General features: G+C 40.5%; 2 protein-coding genes across 3 annotated transcripts in view; one reads left to right on the forward strand and one right to left on the reverse strand.

The window, feature by feature from the left end:
* The window catches only part of CTSO (cathepsin O), a 25,042-nt gene extending 18,730 nt beyond the window's left edge, over positions 1-6,312 (forward strand). Inside the window, exons 8-9 of one of the 2 annotated variants that reach the window (XM_024746127.1) lie at positions 1,154-4,538; positions 5,039-6,312. In XM_024746127.1, coding sequence (XP_024601895.1) covers positions 1,154-1,188 — 35 coding nt within the window. In that variant the 3' untranslated portion in view covers positions 1,189-4,538; positions 5,039-6,312. The remainder of the gene's footprint in view (positions 1-1,153; positions 4,539-5,038) is intronic. The other variant, XM_024746126.1, reaches the window with a different exon arrangement.
* Positions 4,670-24,780, reverse strand: TDO2 (tryptophan 2,3-dioxygenase). The gene is made up of 12 exons (XM_024746125.1): positions 24,693-24,780; positions 24,366-24,471; positions 22,937-23,027; positions 20,929-20,999; positions 19,949-20,076; positions 18,266-18,452; positions 16,929-17,036; positions 9,758-9,869; positions 9,084-9,141; positions 7,635-7,714; positions 6,972-7,062; positions 4,670-5,198 (listed from the first exon to the last, which is right to left on the reverse strand). The coding sequence occupies exons 1-12, from the start codon at positions 24,725-24,727 to the stop codon at positions 5,045-5,047; spliced, it is 1,221 nt and encodes a 406-aa protein (XP_024601893.1). The 5' UTR covers positions 24,728-24,780; the 3' UTR covers positions 4,670-5,044.
* Between the last annotated feature and the right edge of the window lie 1,168 nt (positions 24,781-25,948).

The raw sequence follows: 25,948 nt of genomic DNA on the forward strand, positions 1-25,948 counted from the left end.
GCAACAGTGAGAGGCCCGCGTACCGCAAAAAAAAAAAAAAAAGAAAAAGAAAAAAGAAAAAAAGAGTTATGGAAAAATTTAAGAGCTTATATTTTGATTCAGTCTAGCGACGACAGCTCAGTCGTTCCACAGAGCGGCATCCGTGTAGTTTAGTAAATAGCCTGTTCAGTCACCCCAGTAAACAATTTTTCATAAATTATTTATTAACAAGAGTCAGCCTCACAGAAGCTTTTCAGCCAGAGCGCAAGCACCCCTGCCAGGCTTCTGCTTTCAGCTTCACTGGGGCTCTGCAGATAAAGGGCCACTGCCACTCCTGGAAGCCCTGCTGCCCCCACAGTTTATCCCCAGCTGCGGAGTGAGGGGCCTGCATCTGGGCTGAGGGGCGGCTGCTTTCACAGCCCTGGCAGGGTTGCTGCAAGGACGTGATCCGGATGCTGGTTCAGCATCACTGCATCCCCACCTCTTCCCAGCCCCCAGCTACAAAGATGAGTCGAGATCATCTTTGCCCTGTACCCGTTTCCCGGTTTAAGTCTCCAAGGCCTGCCTGGTTCGTCATTATACAGGAATCCAGATCCTTTCTGAAAGGGAGTGTTTCCTGAAAGTTACATCCCTGGGATGGTCACATTACTCACGACCAGCTGCGGAAGGCGGGTAGCATTCCGTGGCCCCAAGAGATTTCAAAGACGCAGCTAATCACAGAGGAATCCAGTCTTCAAATAGGATGTTTGATCACTTCCGCCACGACATTCTGATCTGCGACCGCAGAGCACGCTGGTGATTTATTGAAATGTTGTTGAAGTTCAAATCTTAGAAGTTAAACTTTCAAATTGTGTTTAAAATAGTCCTATAAATTCTCGTATTGCCTCTAAGCAATATGTATGAGTGCGACACAGATTTCAGATACATTCACCTGTTCAGTTCATAAGTCGTTTGGGGATTTTTAATAGTTTCTTGAAATAAAAATATTAGGTATCTCGTCTAATATCTGCATGTGAGGTTGCCATGTCGCTATGGACAGGTAGCTATCACCAGTGAGTGATTTTCTTAGTAGATATTAACTCTTCCCGAACCCAAATGAAAATTGTTTTAATTTGCTATTTAAAAGGTATATAAGGAGGAAATAGAGTAGTACTGACCGTTTCCTTTTTCTCAGGTATTGCAGAATCTGTTTCTGCTGTATTCGTGTGATATGTTCGCCAGATCAAGAGACAGATACAAAACTGAAGGCTCACGATGAGATGCGATACTTCATTCTTGGCATTTTCACCTTTAGGCTTTTGCAACTACCCACAAAAGACAGGCTCTAGGGCCTGGTCCTGCTGAAACTATTGATAAGTTGTAGAATGTTCTCTTCTTAGAGAGAGATGGACAAGGTCAGAAGGAAGAAAACCAGCACCATGGCCTGGGAGGAAGTCTGTGGGACAGTTTCCTACTGGGAGGACGGTCAGATTAGGAGATACTTTAGGTCTCTTCACTCTGAAAAGGCTGTCGTCTGGTTTGTTTGATCGTTGTTTCTGTTTGCCGTTTCTTTATTTTTAATGACGTATTTCCAATCGGATTAAAGAGGTGATAAGAATCCCTTTTCCTTTATGGGATAAAATCACCAGCCCAAGCTGCCCTGCATACAAGAACAGCCAGCCTAGAGCTAGGTGTGCCCCTCGCAGTTGTATTCCCAGCCCTCCAGGATGGAATTTCAAAGGAATGTTGAAAGGCCAGTTGCTCTTCCCCAGCACATGGTGCTGACCCGTGACCTGCGCAGATCATGTAGAAAGAAGCAAAGAGACAAAGTTACTTTTTAAGGCAGACAGCTAGCCTGATTGAAACTAAATGACCAATATGGCAACCAAGTGATAGGAAAATCTCAAGTAGCCTTGCCTGGAAGACAAATTATTTGGAGGTTTCATGGCCCGGAGGGTTCCAGTACGTTTTATCTCCTCCCTTGTTCTTGCGGATTGAGGAACGGTGTGTCTTCTCACATTTTCTCACTCTTTCCCTTACTCTTGGCCGTGAAACTTCTAAATCCTCCTGGTGGTGTGGCTTCCCTGGCGAAAGAAGTCTCATTGTTTACTTTCCGTTTCAATTTAGGGCCATTTATTTGGCTCCAGTTGTCTCTAAGCCTTTATCAGCATCAGGACCTCACCTGTCTGTCCGCCCATCATTTGGACGCACCACCTCTTTCAAAGTTCAACCTCATTAATCTGGGGTATCAGCCGAAATGTGTTTCCCAGCCTCTGTTGTCCCAGTTTTCTGCTTATTTTTCCCAGACTCCATCCTAACTACTTTTTCGTGCATCCCTGTGGCTTTCCACGTGGTCCCTGGTCCTCGAGGTCCATCTCCTCTTTCGCAGGGTCATTATGCTTGGCCGTGTAAGAGCCTCAGAGCATGAAAGCTGCTCTTCTGATTGAATCGTATTGTGTGAGTTAAATGACAAAATTGTATCAAGTCCTAAGTATGTAAGTATCTCCTGTCTCAAATTCATGGTCGCGGTCCAACGTAGACTACCTCAAAAGCAAAATTGTAGAGGTGGCAATAACCACTGAAAAAAATTGCGACATCCCATTTTTCCTCTCACGGTTGGCCTTTATTCATCACTCTCCTTACTAGAAGAAAATCGAAAACAAGACACCATTTCTTTTCCTTACACCAACGAGAAGCGATTTCAGAAGAGTATGTGTTGACCCAGGTCTAGAAATGACAAGTTGATATTCTGTTTGACTAATACTCTAAATATCCAGCTATGCCAGAAAGGACTTGTGTCTTGATTGTTCCAGTTCGTGTTCATGTACTAATTCCCGTAACGTATGAACGCTTTTCTGATACTCTTTTACAAAGATGAATACCCTTCTGAGTTACATCTCTGACCCCCGCTGCTCAGGAGTCGACCCACCAGACCCCTTGTCCCTCAGTCTGGGGCTTCTCGAGTACGGCCCCCAGACCAGGAGCCACCTGAGGACTTGGAAACTGTTTCGTCAGCCCCCCGGGTGTTTGTGACGGACAGATTGATAACCCATCTGCTCTGTGTCCCCGGGGTTTACATTTCTAAAAGACACCATTTTCACGTTATCCCTCCGTTTTAGCCCATTCAGGGGCTCCCGGTGCCTAAAAGGTAACATATCAACTTCTCTAAATGAGCTTTTCCCAAAGAGGCCCCTCCCTGCCTTCTCAGCCTCACCATCTGCTGTTCCACGTGGGCGTGTGCTGTGCTCCCGCACTGACCAGCTGCTGGACGTTCGCCCGTGAGGCCGAGAGGAGAGCAATGAGATCTTCACATAATAATTAGGAGTCATAACGAAAATAGCCACGATGTTCCTGGATGTGATTTCACTGGGATCTCAGAGTAAATACTAAATTAGCCTTACAGGGATTCATGATTCATTTAAGAATTATTGAAAGTGGGTCGTAGGCACTAGAAGCAAGTTTAAACGGGGCAAGGGTACTAACTGGCATTATGAGTGGTTTCGACATTTACGTAAGAATTAGTGATACATCATTTGAAAAAAACTACACCTATATAACCTAGTCACACCAAGAAACAGAGATAAAAATAACTAAATCAGATCATTCATTGAGTCTATTAAAAGAATGTGCCTTGACAAATAGCATTTATTCCAGGCATCTTGATGGACGGAATATCCAGTAACATATTTCTTCATTACTTCCTGAGAAAAAGCCAAGATTATAAGTATTTTATCCCAATACATAGAGAGGAAACTGGGGATTAAACTGGTGGTTTGGACCAAAGTAGATAATGAATAGATGCATTTGATCTCAAACTTGCTGACTTATTTCAAAGGGAGTGTCATTGGCCTCGCTACTTGTCTCTGGATTTTTCAGCTTAACCACCATCTGGTACCATGTACCTGTCCCTGCACACACACACACACACACACACGCCATGGAGGCAAAAGCAAGTATATGTAAATAATGTAGAGACAAACTAGACAATATGATCCTTATAAGAAAATTGTAATTGAGACCGAAGAATCGTTCACTTCCATCAAGAACCCACCGCTTGCCGTAGATAAGCACCCTTGGTCAAGTTGGCTGTGCGTTCCAGATTTCTTTGATAATATTTTGTACTCCCCTCATAACAGGAATTTCACTAGGTATTGACAGACTGAGCTAGAAAAAGAAGAAAGGAACTCCTGTGTGATCTAAACTCTTGATCTAACCCATTTTATGCCGAACGAACCGGGTCATTGCTTCCTCTGTTCACCTCTCCTTTCCTCTGGAAAGAACACTCCCCGCTACCTCAATTCTGCGGTGCGCTAGGGTGGGCTCTGGCTGCCAGACACGTGCCATGGGGCCGGGGGGAGTCCAGAGGTGCAGGGAGAGGGACACAGCCTGAGGATGGAGCTGGTGCCCACAGGGCAGAGCAAGGCCAGCACCGACAGAGAAGAAGGGGTGAGACGGAGGTCCTCCAAGGTTTGGGGAATGGCGTTCTCCAGGAGCTGGATCCATCCCGGTGCCTCCAGGCTCCCCAAGCCTCTCTCACTTCTGGGAGCTACGGGAGAAACTGCCCAATAAACCCCCTGCAGGTAAGTTTCCGATAGATTTCTGTCCTTGGTCACCAAGAGTCCTAACAAATACAAACAATGTTTCCAGAACAGTGTATGTCAAAAGACTAAAGTTTATTTACTATTTACAAAACCTTTTGATTGAACACATCTTTGTACAGAATGACACATTTTATTGCATAAAATATTTGAAATAGCTGAAGTTTACAAGCTTATAAGGTATGAAACAGAAAATGATTACATTAAATGGTTACATTAAGGTAAGCACAGGGACATTGTCTCTAATAGGAAAACACTAGGTACAATGTTACAATGTAACTGAATTTCTTACTGTTGAGTCTGATATCGTCACAAACATGAGGTAATGAAATTATCCTTAGGATTGAATCAGTGCTACACTGCTACATATGCTGTATATATGTACAAACACATATTACATTAAGAGCCTGCATAGTCATGAAAATTCATAGACAATGAAGACCACAGACTGAGGAATCAATGTTCTTCATAAATTCTTGCAGATGATTCTAATCTGATTCATCGCTGCTGAAGTAAGAGCTGTCACAGTATTCAGCTGTGTAAAGGAACTTATGGATAATTGGGTTCATCTTCGGTATCCAGTGTCGGGGAACCAGATACGTTGAGAGATTAAATAAATCTACAAACACCTTGTACCTGTCACTGGAGAAGCACATATATACAGACGTTTTAGACTTATTGACATGAAAGATTTTTAAATTTCTCAAATAATGATATTTTGCCATAAATAATCAGTATTCATTATTGTATGTTCCATGTTGTGTATATCAAAGAGTATTAGTATTAAGAGTGCTTCATTTTTATTCCACATCCAAGGTTCATGCCCATAAAACCATATTACGTGTTTCAGTGATCCGGACCAGGCTGGTCCAGATTAAAACCTAGAGCTTTATTACTGTCATGCTACCTTCATAAAGATAAGGGTGTGTCCTAGTTTCTGACTTTTAAAGGACGGGATGCAAAATTATAAATCGAAAGCACACAGAATTCCTAGCTGTTCATCGGAAAATATTTCCCACCCATTAAGTTGCTGCCAAGTAAGTGACATGAGTGCATTAATAAGTTGAAATGCCATCTTAGATTTATAATAAATGTCTATAAGAGTGATTTTCACATTTAAAATTGCCATGTGTGTGTTAGTGAGCTATTTTACCTTGCAGTTTTATGGCAGAAGAACATTTGTCTTTGAAGTCAAATTTGCGTTCAAATTTTGCTCTCATTTGCAACTCATGTGACCCTGGGCAAGTTGTCTAAAGCTCAGTGTTTTGGTTTCTAACTCTAAGATAAAAACTACAATCCCTTCCTCTAACCAGGCCTTTGTGAAGATCTAATGAGAAAATGACACACCAGGAAGGCTGTTTGTGTCCACCGTTCCCACCACCCCTGATGGCTGTGCTCGTAGGCTGTTTGTGTTCACCGTTCCCACCACCCCTGATGGCTGTGCTCATTTTGTACAATCATTTACAGTTTCACGCTGCTTACAGAATTTATTCCCAGGAAGAGAGAAAATGTGTAATGACTGTGAAAATTCAAACCAATAACTTTTGTGAATCATTCAGCCTAGCGTTTATTCCCGGGGAAACTGAAAATCTCTACAAATGATGAAAATAGAAACACTGTGTTTTATAACTTAGTCAATCAGGTAGTAAGAGTAGGGATGAAAATAGTGAATTATAAAGAATTTTGGAGTCACTTTGCTGTACAGCAGAAGTTAACATTGTAAATCAACTATACTTCAATAAAGTTAAAAAAAGAATTTTGGAGACTAAATCTAATTTATTCTCGATTCTCCTTTCCCGCGGGGCTCTGTAAGTTTCCCCGTTTTCAGATGTGTCTGTCTATCTGTATGTCCATCTATCTATAATACTGTGAATACTAAATAAGGTAAGAACATGAATGTCCTAGAAATCTCTCTAGCATGTTTGAAGTGCTCAGTAAATGTTGCTTTCTTTCCTTGTAAACAATATAAAAAGGCAGTCTCTGGAGCACATGGGAGTAGTGTTTATCCTATACAAGAGAGTCATCTCAGCAAACAAGAACCTATTTTCAGCTGTGTCATTCATCTGGCCAGGAGGACTTCGGCGGAATCAATGATACCCATCTTAGTCTAGCCCAGACCTGAGCCAGAATAAGTTGAAAAGGCTTCTTGGGTTACCTGGCTCCTGCCCTCGCAGGTCATGCAGACATCGGTACCCCGCCCCCTCGCATCCCAGGATGCAATGATGAATTTCCAGATCTAAGGATGTTTGCAGTGACCTCCAAAGGCTCCCACAGGAGTCCCTTAATCTAAGGATACATGGGTTGCCGGCAGTCCAGACAGGAGGGAGTATAAGTGACTTTTCCTAGATAAGGCGCATCTCCGTGGGGAAAAAGGCGCTGGTGGGTCCCCGAGATGAGGGGGGATGCCCGGCTTACCTCACCGTGGAGCGCAGGTACTGGTACCCCGAGGACCCGCCGGTGCCCGCCTTGCTGCCCAGCATCCTGTGCACCACGCACACGTGGTTGTCTAGACAGACACACGCGTTAGCTCCACGTGCGCCAAGGACAAGGGGTCGGTGACGCTTATCACCTCCCCTTATCCCTCAGCCGTGTGGAAGGCTCAGGTGTGAGCAGATGAGGGTGCGGGGCGGTTGCCCGGCGCCCCGCCTGGTCCAGGCTGCGCGGGGCGTCCGTCCATCCTTAGGCACGCTCGGCCCTCGGACGCCGTGGACGGAGGCCTTGCGACTTACATGAGCCCTCGCTACTCGTGTCCTCATGGGGCCCTTCGACCATGAACTCGAACTATTGAAATTATATTTTCAAGTTGTACTGACGCCGAGAGGAGTGCATTGCTAATACAAGCGAAATCTGCTTCGACCCTAAGCCTGCTTGTTTCTTCTGATTATCAAACCCAGCGTCTTCCTGGGCCCACAGAGGAGCTGTGAGCGCTGGGCACTGCGCCTGCCGCGCCCTGGATGGGTTGGCCCTGAGAGCGGCTGCTCGGCTGCTTTTACGACGGAGCCCCACCCCCACCCACCGCCGTGGGGGAGGGGAGGGTGCCAGGGAGGGAGCAGCTCTGGGGGGTCCGGGGGGACTTACATCTCCACTTGGTCATGAGCGAGTCCATGTCCATGAGCGAGGTCAGCAGCTGGAAAGGGACCTGGAACCTGGGCTCTTCCCTGGGGCAGAAAAAGAATAATAATAATAGTAGTAAATAATAGTAAATAATAATAAAAAGTGTTCAGGCAAGTCCAGTGCGTCAGGAAGAACACACGTTCTACCATCTGTTGGGCCTTAAACAAACATCCCCTTTGCCTCTTAGGAGCTGTGACAGCTCTGATCTCTCTCCCAGGCTTAGTTTCCTCATCTCATAAAAGGGCTTAACACCACTCATGTTGCAGCATGTGTGTAAGAGTCTAGAACATTCCTCGATAGACGTGAAGTGACCAGCCAGAGTCGCACCCCACACCCCTTCTCATAAAAGGCAGACACGGACACCATCTCGGAATTTCTAGCCAATAACAGTCAGAAACTTCTTCCAGGCAAAGATGTTAAAACGTGAAAACAAAGACTGCTTGTTACAGCTCCCTCTGATATATTTGTTTCCTTTTTCATCTAATCCCCCAGCTCTCTCAGTGCATTTTCTGCCGAGGATACATAAGCCTGAATAGCATATGCTTACTAACATTTGAGGAAAACAGAAGGGTTTTTTATGCTGTCATTCTGAAAAATAGATGGGACAGGATTAAAAAATAAACCCAAGTAAGTAAGACATGCAGTAAACACAGATTTTTTAATTTATTTTTTGCTTTTCACTAGTGTGCCATCTATTGCTCTGACACATATAATCTATGAAACACAAAGATGGGCCGTTCACCCACGTGGCTAGGAGGACAGGACGTGGATGCCCCAGACACTGTGGATGGTGAAGACAGTTAGACTTGAAATTGCTGAACAAGGAGAACAACAGTTTATAAGGTGTTTTCACTTCATTCTATTTCATTTTACAAAACAGGAATAGCAACATCATTAAGTGACATGAACCCGTTTCATGGCTGAGTTTCTGAGACAGATTAAACTTTGGATCCTTAGGACACTTAATGTACATAACACTGCAGAATTTAATGAAAAGGATATTGATTAATTTGTGTGTATTTTTGTTTTTTTACCCACCACAGGTATAAAATTGGACTCTTACTATTTAAAATAAAGAAAAACCTCATGAAACTTCACGATTATTTTCTAAGCTTCCCCCCGCGCCCCGCCAAATCTAAATGATTTTTTTTAAACTATGATTGCAATGTATAAGCTTTATACTGGATGTATTATCTGTATCTACTCCTCCATTTTTACTTCTAATTCACCTCTTTTGAGAATTCCCTGGCGGTCCAGTGGTTAGGACTCAGTGCTTTCACTACCAGGGGTACACGTTCCATCCCTGCTTGGGGAACTAAGATCCCACAAGCCGTGCGGCACAGCCAAAGGAAACCAAAAATAAATAACTATCATGCTGTATGCCTTAATTCTCCTCTTTTGATTTGCTTTTACCTGTAAAAGTATATCATCAAGGCCCCCTGAAGTGCTTTGTATGATAGCCGTCTCTCTCCTGCAAGACACATAGCAAGTTTTAATTTAATAGGTAATTTAAGGCACTCATGTTCACTTGGCAATCATCACCTTAAATAATTGTGTCACATGTTTTTAGAAAAGAATGTGAATGTTCGTTTAAATATTTTATCCCTTAGCTTGAATTTGGAAAACTATCATTTGAAACATTATTTTAATATTAGATTTTAAAAGACAAATTTAAATATATATACACACATATATATATATATATATATATACACATACTTTAAATTCTCAAAACCTTTAAATAGGCAGGGTTAGAAATCAAGCAATAAGCAGCCACATACAAAAGGACTTGACCTTTTTTCTTTTCCTAAATACTAAGTTCCTGTATCATTTATGAATACCTTATTGGAAATACTTCAAATAAATTATAGAATTATAAAATAAGGTTTATTAAATATATTTTAAGTCACTTAAAAAAAAAGAGAAACCTGGTATAGAAAATACTTAACTTTCACAACAAATGAAAAATTCCTTGCTCCTATGAGTGGAAATATCAGTGTGCATTTCTTCCCCCCAAGTAAGGTTTGACTTTTTGATCTCACGGTCTTACGTTCCAGGGGAAGGATCCTCGGAATAGAAATGCCTACCTTTACTAAGGAGATGCTCATGGCGTTTCTCATCAAATAAGGATAGTAACACCTCTTTCTGCTTCTGAAATTCAGCCTTTTGTTCCTCCTTTTCCTCTGACTCTTCCTTGGCCTTTGGGGAAAATACTGCATTAATATTCCCAAGAGAGAAGAGATCCTTATTTTAGAAAACATTGCTTGTGAGAAAAAACTAGCTGGGTGCAGAAAGGGTGTACTTAGGATATGTACTATATCATCTAACACTGCAGCTTGGAAATTACTGCTTATGAGACAGGACCTTCCTCATACCACTGGTTCTATACTTTTGTTTAAGTTTAAATGATTCGTTAAATCCAAATACTCTCTTCATAAATATCAAGAAAACTGGACTCAGATGGGCAAAGCTGGAGGTAACTACAAGTGGTCAATAATGGTCTAATTTTAGACAGCAATTATTTAATACAGGCAGTAAAGTAATTCCACTTAGGAAAAATTAAGAATTCCTAGTCAGAGATACTACTAATTCAACTGAAATTCTATCTTCAGTGCAGTATTCTAGAAATACAATTCCTTAGATATTTTCCACTGTTATATTTTTATTTATTTGAAATCTATTTATTTGTTTAAGGAAATTCTTATTTTCCTGCTTACAACACATGCGCTACTTACAACTCAATTACTTGGGCTGGAGCAAAAATCCATTTCCCCAATTGTCCACAATTCATCAGAACAACCACACTGTGTGGTAAGAATGTGTGTGCACACGATAGCCAATTGATTATTGATTTATTCAGTAAATAAGGCTAATGTGATAGAGATAAAAATCATGAGCAAAACTGAGTCCCTTGATCTCTATCTGGTGGGACTGAAACACTGAAAACTTAAGTTCAATTTCAACCATAGGCAGTGGTGTAAAGGAACAGTGCTGTCCATAATAACTTATAGTAACAGAGAGGTTGGGTAAGAACATCCTGCAGAAGTTGTCCTTGAACCAAGACATTCAAATTATAGGGGTCCCAGAAGAAGAAGAGAAAAAGAAAGGGACTGAGGAAATATCTGAAGAGATTATAGCTAAAAACTTCCCTAATATGGGAAAGGAAATAGTCAATCAAGTCCAGGAAGCAGAGAGAGTCCCATACAGGATAAATCCAAGGAGAAACATGCCAAGACACATATTAATCAAACTATCAAAAATTAAATATAAAAAAAAAAAAATTAAAAGCAGCAGGGAAAAAGCAACAAATAACACACAAGGGAATCCCCATAAGGTTAACAGCTGATCTTTCAACAGAAACTCTGCAAGCCAGAAGGGTACGGCAGGACATCTTTAAAGTGATGAAAGGAAAAAATCTACAACCAAGATTACTCTACCCAGCAAGGATCCCTCATTCAGATCTGACAGAGAAATTAAAACCTTTACAGACAAGCAAAAGCTAAGAGAATTCAGCACCACCAAACCAGCTTTACAACAAACGCTAAAGGAATTTCTCTAGGCAGGAAACACAAGAGAAGGAAAAGACCTACAAAAACAAACCCAAAACAATTAAGAAAATGGTAATAGGAGCATACATATCGATAATTACCTTAAATGTAAATGGATTAAATGCTCCAACCAAAAGACATAGATTGGCTGAATGGATACAAAAACAAGACCCATATGTATGTTGTCTACAAGAAACCCACTTCAGACATAGGGACACATACAGACTGAAAGTGAGGGGATGGAAAATGATATTCTATGCAAATGGAAATCAAAAGAAAGCTGGAGTAGCAATTCTCATATCATACAAAATAGACTTTAAAATAAAGACAATTACAAGAGACAAAGAAGGACACTACATAATGATCAAGGGATCAATCCAAGAAGAAGATAGAACAGTTGTAAATATTTATGCACCCAACATAGGAGCACCTCAGTACATAAGGCAAATGCTAACAGCCATAAAAGGGGAAATCAACAGTAACACAACCATAGTAGGGGACTTTAACACCCCACTTTCACCAATGGACAGATCATCCAAAATGAAAATAAATAAGGAAACACAAGCTTTAAATGACATGTTAAACAACCTGAACTTAATTGGTATTTATAGGACATTCCATCCAAAAACAACAGAATACACTTTCTTCTCAAGTGTTCATGGAGTATTCTCCAGAATAGATCATATCTTGGGTCACGAATCAAGCCTTGGTAAATTTAAGAAAATTGAAATCGTAGCAAGTATCTTTTCTGATCACAACACTATGAGATTAGATATCAATTAGAGGAAAAAAAATACAAACACATGGAGGCTAAACAATACACTACTAAATAACCAAGAAATCACTGAGGAAATCAAAGAGGAAATAAAAATATACCTAGAAATAAATGACAATGAAAACACAATGACCCAAAACCTATGGGAGGCAGCAAAAGCAGTTCTAATTTTGTTGTGGTCATCCATTTACAATGCTTGGTGTCAGTTTATTTATCTCTTGTAAAAATAAAAATACAGTGTGTGTGTGTGTGAAAAAAAAGTAGTTCTAAGAGGCAAGGTTATAGCAATACAATCCTACCTAAAGAAACAAGAAACATCTCAAGTAAACTACCTAACCGTATCCTAAAGCAATTAGAGAAAGAAGAACAAAACAAACCCAAAGTTAGCAGAAGAAAAGAAATCATAAAGATCAGATCAGTAATAAATGAAAAAGAAATGAAGGAAAAATTGCTAAGATCAATAAAACTAAAAGCTGGTTCTTTGAGAAGATAAACAAAATTGATAAACCATTAGCCAGACTCATCAAGAAAAAAAGGGAGAAGACTCAAATCAATAGAATTCGAAATGTAAAAGGAGAAGTAACAACTGACACTGAAGAAAATCCAAAGGATAATCAGAAAAAACACAAGCAACTATATGCCAATAAAATGGACAATTTCTGGAAGAAATGGACAAATTCTTAGAAAACCACAACCTTCTGAAACTGAACCAGGAACAAATAGAAAATATAAACAGACCAATCACAAGCACTGAAATTGAAACTGTGATTAAAATCTCCCAACAAACAAAAGCCCAGGACCAGATGGCTTCACAGGCAAATTCTAACAAACATTTAGAGAAAAGCTAACACCTATCCCTCTCAAACTCTTCCAAAATACAGCAAAGGAAGGAACACTCCCACACTCATTCTACAAGGCAAACATCAACCTGATAACAAAACAAGACAAAGATGTCCCCAAAAAAGAAAACTACAGGTCAATATCACTGATGAACATAGATGCAAAAATCATCAACAAAGTACTAGCAAACAAATCCAACAGCACATAAAAGGATCATACACCATGACCAAGTAGGGTTTATCCCAGGAATGCAAGGATTCTTCAATATACGCAAATTAATCAGTGTGATATATATTAAAAAATTGAAGGAGAAAAACCATAGGATCATCTCAATAGATGCAGAAAAAGCTTTTGACAAAATTTAACACCCATTTACGATAAAAACCCTCCAGAAAGCAGGCGTAGAGGGAACTTACCTCCTCATAATAAAGGCTATATATGAGAAATCCACAGCCAACATCATTCTCAATGGTGAAAAACTGAAACCATTTCCACTAAAATCAGGAACAAGACAAGGTTGCCCACTCCCACCCCTATTATTCAACATAGTTTTGGAAGTTGTAGCCACACCAATCAGAGAAGAAAAAGAAATAAAAGGAATCCAAATTGGAAAAGAAGAAGTAAAACTTCTTCACTGTTTGCAGTGACATGATACTATACCTAAAGAATCCTAAAGATGCTACCAGAAAACTACCAGAGCTAATCAATGTATTTGGTAAAGTAGCAGGATACAAAATTAACGCACAGAAATCTCTTGCATTCCTATACACTAATGTTGAAAAATCTGAAAGAGAAATTAAGGAAATACTCCCATTTACTATTGCAACAAAAAGAATAAAATACCTAGGAATAAACCTACCTAAGGAGACAAAAAGACCTGTATGCAGAAAACTATAAGACACTGATGAAAGAAATTAAAGATGATACAAACAGATGGCGAGATATACCATGTTCTTGGATTGGAAGAATCAACATTGTGAAAATGACTATACTACCCAAAGCAATCTACAGATTCAATGCAATCCCTATCAAACTACAAATGGCATTTTTCACAGAACTATAACAAAAACTTTCACAATTTGGATGGAAACATGCAAGACCCCAAATAGCCAAAGCAATCTTGAGAAAGAAAAATGGAGCTGGAGGAATCAGGCTCCTAGACTTCAGACTATACTACAAAGCTACAGTCATCAAGACAGTATGGTACTGGCACAAAAACAAAAATATAGATCAATGGATCAGGATAGAAATCCCAGAGATAAACCCACGCACATATGGTCACTTTATCTTTGATAAAGGAGGCAAGAATATACAATGGAGAAAAGACAGTCTCTTCAACAAGTGGTGTTGGGAAAACTAGACAGCTAGCTGTAAAAGAATGAAATTAGAGCACTCCCTAACACCATACACAAAAATCAACTCCAAATGGGTTACAGACCCAAATGTAAAGCCAGACACTTTAAAACTCTTAGAGGAAAACACAGGCAAAACACTCTATGACATAAATCACAGCAAGATCCTTTTTAACTCGCCTCCTAGAGAAATGGAAATAAAAACAAAAATAAACAAATGAGACGTAATGAAACTTCAAAGCTTTTGCACAGCAAAGGAAACCATAAACAAGACGAAAAGACAACCCTCAGAACGGGAGAAAATATTTGCAAATGAAGCAATCGGCAAAGGATTAATCTCCAAAATATACAAGCAGCTCATGCAGCTCAATATCAAAAAAACAAAAAAAAAAATCCAAAAATGAGCAGAAGACCTAAATATACATTTCTCCAAAGAAGATATACAGATTGCCAACAAACACATGAAAGGATGCTCAACATCACTAATCATTAAAGAAATGTAAATCAAAACCACAATGAGGTATCAACCTCACACCAGTCAAATGGCCATCATCGAAAATCTACAAACAATAAATGCTGGAGAGGGTGTGGAGAAAAGGGAACGCTCTTGCACTGTTGGTGGGAATGTAAATTGATACAGCCACTATGGAGAACAGTATGGAGGTTCCTTGAAAAACTGAAAATAGAATTACCATATGTCCCAGCAATCCCACTACTGGGCATATACCCTGAAAATACCATAATTCAAAAAGAGTCGTGTACCACAATGTTCATTGCAGCTGTATTTACAATAGCCAGGACATGGAAGCAACCTAAGTGTCCATTGATAGATGAATGGATAAAGAAGATGTGACACATATATACAATGGAATATTACTCAGCCATAAAAAGGAACAAAATTGAATTATTTGTAGTGAGGTGGATGCACTAGAGTCTGTCATACAGAGTGAAGTAAGTCAGAAAGAGAAAAAGAAATACCATATGCTAACCCATATACATGGACTCTATGAAAAAAATGGTTCTGAGGAACCTAGGGGCAGGACAGGGATAAAGAGGCAGACGTAGAGAATGGACTTGAGGACACAGGGAGGGGGAAGGGTAAGCTGGGACGAAATGAGAGAGTGGCAAGGACATATATACACTACCAAATGTAAAATAGATAGCTAGTGGGAAGCAGCTGCATAGCACAGGGAGACCAGCTCGGTGCTTTGTGACCACCTAGAGTGGTTTGATAGGGAGGGTGGGACGGAGACGCAAGAGGGAGGGGATATGGGGACATATGTATACATATAGCTGATTCACTTTGTTATACAGCAGAAACTAACACAGCATTGTAAAGCAATTATCCTCCAATAAAGATGTTAAAAAAATAAAAAGTAAAAAAAGATTAAAAATAAAATAGAATCCGCCTTCCAATGCAGGGGATGTGGGTTCGATCCCTGGTCAGGGAACTAAGATCCCACATGCCGCGGGGCAACAGCCCGTGCACCACAACTACTGACTGAGCCCATGCACTTTGGAGCCCGCGAGCCACAACTAGAGAGAATCCCGTGCACCTCAAGGAAGAGCCCCCACCCCACAACAAAAGATCCCGCCCCAACTAAGACCTGAAGCAGCCAAATAAATATTTTTTTTTAAAGAAAGAAAAAAAGAAATTTAAGGAGCTAACTAAGCTAAACAGTTGAGGATTACTCGTGTCTTAGCAGGTGCTGAAGCAGTGGGTATAAACGAGTTCACTGATGGAAGAGGACAGAGCGGGAATGCGAGGGATCTGAGCCCATGCCTTGTGAAAAGGAGAGAGAGAAGCAAGGGTCAGCACACTAGATGAAGACACAATGTTGATACCAAAACCATGGGGGAAAATGTTCAAGAAAGTGTAAGTAGTCATTAGTAGTAAAGCCAGTAGGAAGTGAAGTAAAATGGAGATAAAAGTGGTCATTGGATTTAGGTACCAGTGACCATTTGTGAATGAGGGACAGGAAGGCAGACTGAACCGGGGCGAGAATTAGATGGAGAAAAAGAAATAACCATGCTGACCGCTGTTCTAAATACTCTGCGAATATGAATCTCATGTAATGTTCACAGTAATCCTATGAGGTAGATACTCATATTTTCTATTTTGCCAATGAAGGGAGTGAAGCAAAGAGAGGTTAGGTAGCAGGAGAGGTTCAATGGCACAGGGTCACCAAGCAGGGACGGGGGGACTTGACCCATGACTGTGGCATCAGGTCCCTGCTTTAAACACCTCGTGGCACAGCCTCTCAAGGTGTAGGATTGAACCAACTCTTTCAAGAAATTTGGTCATGAAGAAAGGACATGGGGCCCATAACGTGAGGGAAATTGAGGAATCTACAATATATATTTTTTTAACTGAGAGAAACTTGACATTGTCTGAGAGCCAATAAGAAGAACTCAGCAGACACATCAGAGTGAAGGAAAGTTATATGGCTTAGTGTATTGGATCACTGGTCCTTTGTGAGCCCACTTCTGTCTAGAACTGGTCATAACGTGATATGTTCAATATAAACGAGAAAGGTCTATTAGTCTCATCTATTCAAAGTCTTCTTCATTTAATTTTCATTTTGCACATCAGTAAGATTAAATCAATCATGTCATATAGTCCAAGCAGATGCATTTGTGAAAGAATATGAGGAAAATGAAAGATTAATAGAAAATGGTTAAAATGAAATTCCCAGTACTTCTCCTGTAGCAAACTTATGTTTACTTATGGCTTCACAAACACCTGAATTCTTGTGAATTCTTCTTCCAGGCCTTTGACAATGTTGTTTTCAAACTTTCTCCAGAAGTTAAATCCATGTGGCTCTAAACCTGGGGTTCTTTCCAGCCATGCCTGAAATAAATATTTTTCAAGTAAATACATTGTAAAATTTAAACTATGTAAAATGCTTTGTAACAAACATTTATGAACTTGAAATAGAAAATTTCCATGGTTTTGAGAAACATACACCCTGAGTTTTTTTGTGTGTAAATATTTCTCTTTCCCTTCAATTTCTTCATTTATAAAATAGCAATGTTTTATTCTCCTAATCTTAAAGGAAATCACATTAAAGATATTTACTCTTTATTAAGAAATATATTATTACAGAAATCCCAATTTTTTTCTATAAATCTACGAACATATCTATACATTCTTTTAATGAAGGCTTCTGGTTTATTCTCAAAATAGTTTATGTCTTAGGAGCTGAAGGAATCATGACATGTATGAGATATGATTTCTTCTAAACGCAGGGACATTGTACACTTAGCAACTTTGAAGTCAACTGACTGCTCAATTATTTTAAGATGCTACAGGGTTTTTAATCTAGAAATAAAACCGAATCTGTGCATCTCTGTGGGTTCTCACTTAGCCTATTTTTCGTTTTGAAATTAGCTTTCTGATTCTTTCTCTATCTTTATAAGCCATTAAATAGCATAATCTATAATTTATTAACCTAAATCTACACTTACAATGCCCAGGGGATTAGTGAGCAGAGTATAATTCACTAAAATAAAAACTGAATTTGCAAAGGAAAAGACTTTGTCATGGAAATCAAGACTATACAATCCTTATTTAATAATTTACTTATGCAAAAACAAATTAATAATTCCTCAAGGCCATTTACAGACCCACAGAGAAGTAAGATATGAAGGGAAAGAATTCTGAAGGATAGAATCTTAGTGACTTAGTTTAATTAAGAAACACAACTTGTGGAACTTTTCAATTATGGAATATTTTAAAGAAATAAATCTCATTCAATAAATAACCATACCCAATTTAAAAATCAGCTAATCCAATGTGGCTTAGCAGGAATATTTAAAAGGATTGTTATAATAAGATAAGGAGGTTATTAAATATTAACATATCATTGATTATATAAATTTCTCTGAAGTTCTCAAGAGAGCTTTTAATATTTTAATTAGTGGAATTTACCAGCTAAAGTATTTCTATAAATTCATTCTTTTCTTATTTGCAACGAACACGACCCGACTTTGATATGAATTTTAAAATCCGGGTGTCGCAGAAGCTCAAGTAACCAGGTGTGCTGAGCTAGGCGTTCCCAGTGGCCTTTGCACACACACCTCCACCAGCTGCAGGAGGGTCCTTTCCTGCTCGGACTTCAGTAGTAACTCGTTGTCTTCTCCCCTGAAGTTATCACGGTAGTGTCTTCTGTTGTAAGGGACCCTCAAGCTCTGAAGAACCCCTATCTTGTTTTCTAACAGTCGGAACTGCAGACTCTGGAAGCCTGATGCCGGGGATAAGTACTCTCTGTGAGAACAGGTCGGGGAGGACAGAAGAGGAGGGAGGAGATTGTTGTCATGGTCAATCGCCGCAAGGGTCTCGTCTGTTGGGAAAGGTGGTCAGTGTGACTCTCCCAGGCATCACCACACACAACTGCCTAGCGTTGGACCCCGGACTTGGACTTCACCGAAATCAGGACAACGAGGTCCTAGCCATCATTGTCACTGTCAGTTGATGTTTGTGTATGTATATACACATATGTGTATGTGTGTGTGTGTTTATCTATGTGTGTGTGTTTACATGTAAACTTATACGTACACGTGCAGACACGTACATGCATGTGTGTATACTAAGCTTTTCCTAAGATAAAGACAGGTGAACACTGAGCAATATTTTTCATTCAATAGTGCTAAAAGTTTCTTTATAAGTATTATTCAAGGGCATTCCCTGGCAGTCCAGCGGTTAGGGCTTGGTGCTTTTACTGCAGTGGCCCAGGGACAATCCCTGGTGGGGAAAATCCCGCAAGCCATGCAGCCAAATATAGATATATTATTCCATTTCTCTTTAAAGTTCAATTCATTAATCTCACTACCTAGTATTATTATGAGCACTGGTGAGACCCTACAAGTAAAGTGAATGGGATGTTGCCTAGCACAAAATAGGGCATCACAAGGTGTGAGTACTCCCACCCCACATAACTCTCACATCCTTACAAATTTCCTTCATCTAACTGGTACTAAAACTTCAAGTTGTTAAATATACTACAAAGAAATTCTACCACTTTTCATTTGATCGTCAAATATGTAGAAGACACTGTCCGTTCCATCAGTAAATGCACCTGACGCTCTTAGGAAGATTTCTTCTCAAATTTTGGTTATGAGAAAAGATTTCATAGATAGATAGATAGATAGATATCTTCCTGGATATGTACCTCTAAAATTTATAGTTCAACTGTTCAATATTCTGTAATAACCTAAATGGGAAAAGAACTTGAAAAAGAATAGATACGTGTATATGTATAACTGAATCATTTAGCTGTACACCAGAAACTAACACACCTGAGTATAGCTGTTAATCGACTATACTCCAATATAGAATAAAAATGTAAAAATATTAAAAAATAAAATTTATAGTTTAATCCATAACTTACACGGACATGTTTCTTTATATGTCACTCCTGTTTCTCTTTTATTTTTAGTTTTTAATCATTTAACTTTAGTTATGTGTATTATATCAGCCTTTTTAGCCATTCTGGTAAGTTGTCTAAAATCCTTTTGGGATAAAAATTGGGTACACACGATGAATTGAAATTCACGGACGGTGCTGCGTTCATATGTAAGAGGAAAGGGATGAAGTATTTTCAGTAGCTGCTTAAACGCGTGTGGTGATGATTCCCGAGGGTTCCCAGTGACAAAGTGTCAGCAGGACAGGCTTCTTACGTCACACAACACAGCACACACGTTCTCTCCAGCCCATCAGAATGGGAGGGTAACCCCTGCGTGTTGACAAAGCCGCGTGCACACCTGAAGTCGTTGAAGTCCAAGGCTGTCATGGTCTCCAGGACGGAAAACTGCTGGACCAAGAGCTTGAGGATCACGCCCACTCGGTGCATTCGGGTCACCACCTTCAGCATGTTCCTCTCATCCCTGACCTGGGGGTTAGGAGATGAACAGAGTCCTCAGGCCTCAGTTCTGGAAGACACTAAATAGAGTGTAAATAACAATGTGTTCCTGTTCATGCCGTCTCTACTCGAAGAAGGGACCTTGGCACTAAAATGTCTCTGTTAGTTTTGCTTTAAGGAATAAAGTCCAGGGGAACATGGGGACCCGTGCGTGCAGGTTAAGCAGACCCCTGGGTCCGTGGGCTCCGTCCTGAGGCGGGAGTTGCCGCTGAGACGGATGGGGTTTGCGTTCACAGGTACGAGGAGGGCACTGTCCGAGGATGGATATTCTCTCCTCCCTGCCCCCTTGGCGCAGGGGCTCCGAGCTGGGGGACCCAAGGCTGGGTCCTGTGTCCTCCAAGGGCGGAGGAAGGTGGGGGCAGGATGCAGGCTGGGAGGGAGGCTGCGGGAGCTTCGCAGGGCGCCCCTCTCTGCCCTCCCCCGCATCCCCTCCCACTTTCCCCTCCTTTTTCTCTCCGTCTCCTTTCCTCACCATTGCTCCTGTCTTCCCATGCAGACGTTCAGTAGAAATACAATTCTGGTACCTACTGATGAACGAATCGGCATTAGCTGTCCTGGCAATCCACCATCGTTCGTCATAACTTTTTTTTAAGGGAAAAATATGGGGTTCTAAGCAAGGGGCTTGAAACTAAAATTGGAAAGGAACCTTGAAGCAAGGTGATGATGAGGCTGGGAAGATGTGACTAAACTCTTCTCCGCTACAAACTTTTTTCCCCCGTTATGTTATAATTCCACCATTTGGTGTTAAACTTTTCCCATTAATAACACTTTCTACTTTCTCCAAGAAAAGTATGAAAACAATATTGTGACACGGCAACTCACGTGGCCATGCTGAAAGATCTCGCGAACAGAATCCAGTTCCCAGAGGATCTGCTTAAACCAGAGTTCATAAGCTGCGAAGGGAAAATCATTGTCAGTTGGAAAGTGATGGGAGCCTTTTGACCATAATTATATGAAAGACCCTGTTAACACACTGAAAGAGAAATCAAAATGGAACTCAAAATTCAATAAAGGCCAACATAGCCCCATTTTATGCTACAAACAAATATTAGTGATAAAGTTATAACAGCCTCCTTTTATTGAGTGCTTGAATATGCCAGGCGTGTTATCCATATGCTTTACGTTATTTTCCAAACGACTTCTCTCAACAAAATATTGTTAATGTCCTTGAGGATATAGCACGTAATCTAAATCTGACTTCCCGTGTGGAAGCTGGAGGTGTGTGGAGAAGTGGAAGTGATACTAAACTTCTATAGAGTGAGACCCTAATACACATTAACCTAATGAGTACGACAACGTATTTGTTTCTAGGGACTTGGACCCTATGGGGAGGACAAGCTATGAACAGGCTGAAACTCTGTCATACTCATCTATTTCCCTCAGTTCCTAGCACAGTGTTTGGCGTAAGATAAATGCTGGGTGATTATTATATAAATAGATGAACTAAACAGCCAGTGTAGCCATTAGAGGAGCACGGAAACCAGTCACCTTAGTGATCGCTGGTGTCTTCTGTTTGGGCACAGGCTGTGCTTCTGTACTAATGAAGGGGATCAAATTATACCTTTAAATTACATTTAAGGAGACTTTCAGAAATCTGTTTTCCATATGTGGACAAAAAGAGCAAACCAAATATATTTTTGGATCAGTCTGTGAGTCACGTTTTCAGGTTTAACTTTGTGTAGCTGGTCCCATGACCCACTGACCACGTGTTCTGATGGAAGGAAAGTCTCCCCATCAGACGATAGGTGCTACATTCGTTGTGTGTTGACTGTGTCCTCTACCTTGAGCTCAGTGCTGAGCGCACGTTACTCGTGTCATCCTCACAACTCTGCATGAGAGGAAACAGTCATTCTTTCCGTTGTGCAGGTGGGGAAATGGCGAGAATTACTGGTCAAGAAACCTGGCCGAGGTTCCACCATCTTTAATGGTAGAGATGGGATTCGAAACAAATTTCTGATTCCCAGCGTGTGCTGCCCTGTGGTGATTCCTCCCCTGCTGATTTTGCCTTCGAGCCACTGATAATGTCAACATAAAATACAGAAGTAACACATTAGCCCCATTATTTTCCATTTTTAATTTTGTTTAACTCAAAGGAGACGATCATCTTAGCCAGTCCGTGAAGAAAACACTCATTTGAGGGAAAGGCACAAAGAATTGATAGGACAAGGAAACATCTAGAAATGCAGACCGACCCACATGAGTCACTGGGCCCTGGTCAGCCAGAGGGCAGTATTATGACACCAACAGACTTAGAGGAAATCTAAAGGTTTGGGGGTCACAGACCTCTGAAAGACATGTTTGTGAAATTTTGCACAAAATTTCAAAGAGTTCAGGGATTTCCTAAACTTCCAAAGTCAAGGACTCTACGTTAAAAACCACTACCCAGAAGCAGAAGTATGGAGAGTAGGAACACACATTTTAGACAAAATTCACATTCCTGTTTAGTACCAGCTCTCTGTAGGATATATAAAGTTACAGTAAATGTGAGGGATCTGTTTCTTGAAAACAGTCTCCTAACGTTCCGAGTGGAAAAAACGTGACATCTTAGCTTGCAAATTCTTTGTGAGTTCCAAGAGATAGAAAGCCCCCTTGGGTTTAGGACAGAGTCCTAACTGATCCAACAAACACCGAGGTAGCAGAAAGTAGACTGTTATAAATCGCAGAAGGGGGTCCTATGAGAACTTATCTGGTAGCGAAGTATTCGCAAGCATCCTAACGACGGTGATTTCTTAGTCCTCCGCCGTCTTACAGGTAAAAGTGTGGTATCTTTCCTCATTACTGGTGGAAAATTCCTATGAATAGCTACCGTCCAATCTTGTGTGCAACTTACCTTGATGAGTTATGATGAAAAGATGCTCATCATGGATTTTATTTCCTTTTATTTCACTTTGAAGTTCCTGAGCATTCAAAACTTTTTCCAACTTTAAACAAAAAAATAGAAACACTGATTTTGTAGAAACTTCCAGGTACAAGATGAATAAGTTATGTGGATCTAACGTACAGCATAGTGATTATAGTTAATGGCAATGCATTACATACTAGGTCTTAAGTGTTCTCACCGCAAAAAAAAAGAAATGGCTATTATGTGACTTAATGCTCTGGTGGTAATCACTTTGCCATATATAAGTGCATCAAATCAACGTGCGAGCACCTTAAACTTATGCAATGTTATGTGTTAATTATGTCTTGATAAAGCTGGAAAAAAGATTACAAAGAAAGACTGATTTTGAAATCGCAAAATTAGATTTTTACCAACTTTAATAAATAGAATACAATACTGAAAAAAGTCCCCCAAATCCCAAATGCTCAGGAACCAATCTACTTTCTTTTAAACAATTAATGTGTCTTCATAAAGAGTGAGCTGAATTTATGAGTTTTATTCTTTTCAGGAGAAAGTCTATTTGGTAGGAATCTAGCGTAACAAATGCTGTTACCCTCACTGAGAAATCATGTCCCTTCCATCTCTTGCCCCATCTCTTGACCCTCATGTCCCTTCCATCTATAAAAGCTTCATAGCTTGGTTAGTCTACTGTGTGTCCGCTGCTCTTTTATTCTCCTAAAGAGTCGATTCTAAGACCTTAACGTTGCCTGTCAGCTCATCATTAGAAACCCACCAACAAGGGCATCAAGGGCTCTAATCACTTCACGTCTTAAAAATAATCTCCAGGGACTTCCTTGGCAGTCCAGCGGTTAAGAGTCCACGCTTCCACCTCGGGGGCATGGGTTCAATCCCTGGTCGGGGAACTAAGATCCCACATGCCGCATGGCATGGCCAAAAAAAAAAAAAGAGAGAGATAAAAATAATCTCCAAATGCCTCTTTGTAACATCTTTCTTTCTTCTAAACATACGCCTTCAACATTTCTAGTTTACGATAAAGAATTTAAAAGAGAAAATGTTCTGGCTACATTTGCAATTATCTAGGCTGGGATTCAGTAACCAGGTCTCAGGTATACAAGTCGTGCAACGCCTGCCAGTTATCTACACTTTATCTTATCCCATGTGTCCTCGGCCTGGATTCTGCATTCTCTGCTTTCACTGTATTTCTGTCAAGCAGGTGAATCTTCACATACAAGTCTCTTGACTTGTTCTAACAAAACTTGAAAAAGCATACATGTGTATGAAAAGAGATATCTTTAGGTCCAGAAAACTATTTGACGACTGAGAAGACAAACAAACAAACGAACAAAAACCCCAACATGAAAATGTCACCTAGCGCTTAGCAATGAAAGTTCCTCCTTGTGAGGACTCTGCCACTTACTTGCAGGTAGTTCCCATAGATAAGTCCCCCCTTACTGGCTCTATTCACACCCATTTGTGATCTGTCTTCTTCACTGCCTTGTACAGAGAGGTTTTTAAAAGCATATCTGCAGATGAAAAAGTGAGAAGAAAAAAACAGCTTGAAAAAGAACAGTAACTAATCATAGGAGTGACGAGAATTCCCTTATTGCTAACCTTTCAAAGTAGATTATTAAACAAGGGAAGAAGGGTGACTGTGTTCACCCTTGCTTTTGAAATTCCGAAATTAGTGTTCATACTTGACATTCCTAAGAGCTTACCCATACTTAGGATAGAGGTAAATACTCACCCAAAGCTGCTTCCTAAACATGGGCACCCACTCATGGTGAAGACGTGCTGTCACAGGAGCCCTGAGCTTTGCCTCTGGCCGGGTGATGTCTTTGCCCCCCAGATGTTCCACAGCTGCCTTTTATGGACCCTGCCCACCCTGCCCAGCCAATCAGCCCCTCTGTGTCTCTTACCAAGCCTCTTGTTTCAGCTGGAACAGAAGCTGAACTTTGGTAAACGTTAGAGTGGATTTGTGTTTGGGACAGTTTGTTTGCTAGAAGTGTCAGTGTTCTGCCTAAGAATATTGGACTTGTCAACTTCTGCTTTCACATCCACAGTAGCAAGCAACAAATAACTCGGTAAGAGGCAAAGGGAACAACCCGAAGATTTAACTATTCTGTCCCAAGGGCACATTTTCATAGTGTCACGGTGTATAAGAGGATGAGCTTGTACACTGTATGAGAAAAACACATATTTATTCTCTCAGTCTCAGATTTGAATATTCTTACAACTCCTCAGCTACAAACGGACCTCGAAAGTCTCTGGGGAAAGAAATTCGTTATGTAACAGACGCAGGATTCATGCTTAAACCCCGTTTCCAGCCCCTCTTCCTAGCTCTTCTGGCCTGAATCTCAGCTAATGACTAGCAGCAGTTAGGCTGCTGGACTGAATTGGAACTTAAATGCACATTATTAATTCACTGGTCACCTGTCATACCCCGACCACCAGGCAGTGGCAGTCATCCCACTTTGTCTGCAGACAGTTTTTATTTTTATTTCTTTTTTCCTTTTTTTTTTTCCAGGATACAATATATAATGAGCTTGGTCAGGTGGACGTACATGTTTAATAAAACGGTGACGGTGACACTGCTTTGAGAACACAAAGTTAGCGTTGCCGCATCCAGATTCTCATGTTGCCAAATCACCTGTTATGATGCAGGGCAGACAATTTTTAAACGATAATGTGCCCAGGGTTCCAAGCAATGTCTGTGAGAAAGTATTCTTTCTAGAAAACATTATTTACTGGACTAACTTCTAAACCGTTGCTTTGAGGCCCCTGGAGCCAGGGCAGAAGCTCCATCCCTCTCCCTACCCGCCGCTGAGACGCGCAAAGAACCACACAGAGAGACAGTTTTTCCTATTTCTCTCACCATCTAAAGTGATCGATTTATGTCATCAGAAGTCAGAAGCTTCATTTCTAGTCTTGGCTGACTAACTTGCGATATGGGAAAATTAACTTAATGCCTGTACACATCAACTTCTTCATCAAAAGCCATGA

This window comes from Neophocaena asiaeorientalis, unplaced genomic scaffold (assembly GCF_003031525.2).
Source record: "Neophocaena asiaeorientalis asiaeorientalis breed wild unplaced genomic scaffold, Neophocaena_asiaeorientalis_V1.1 scaffold51, whole genome shotgun sequence".
In the NCBI taxonomy this organism is placed as follows: Eukaryota; Metazoa; Chordata; class Mammalia; order Artiodactyla; family Phocoenidae; genus Neophocaena; species Neophocaena asiaeorientalis.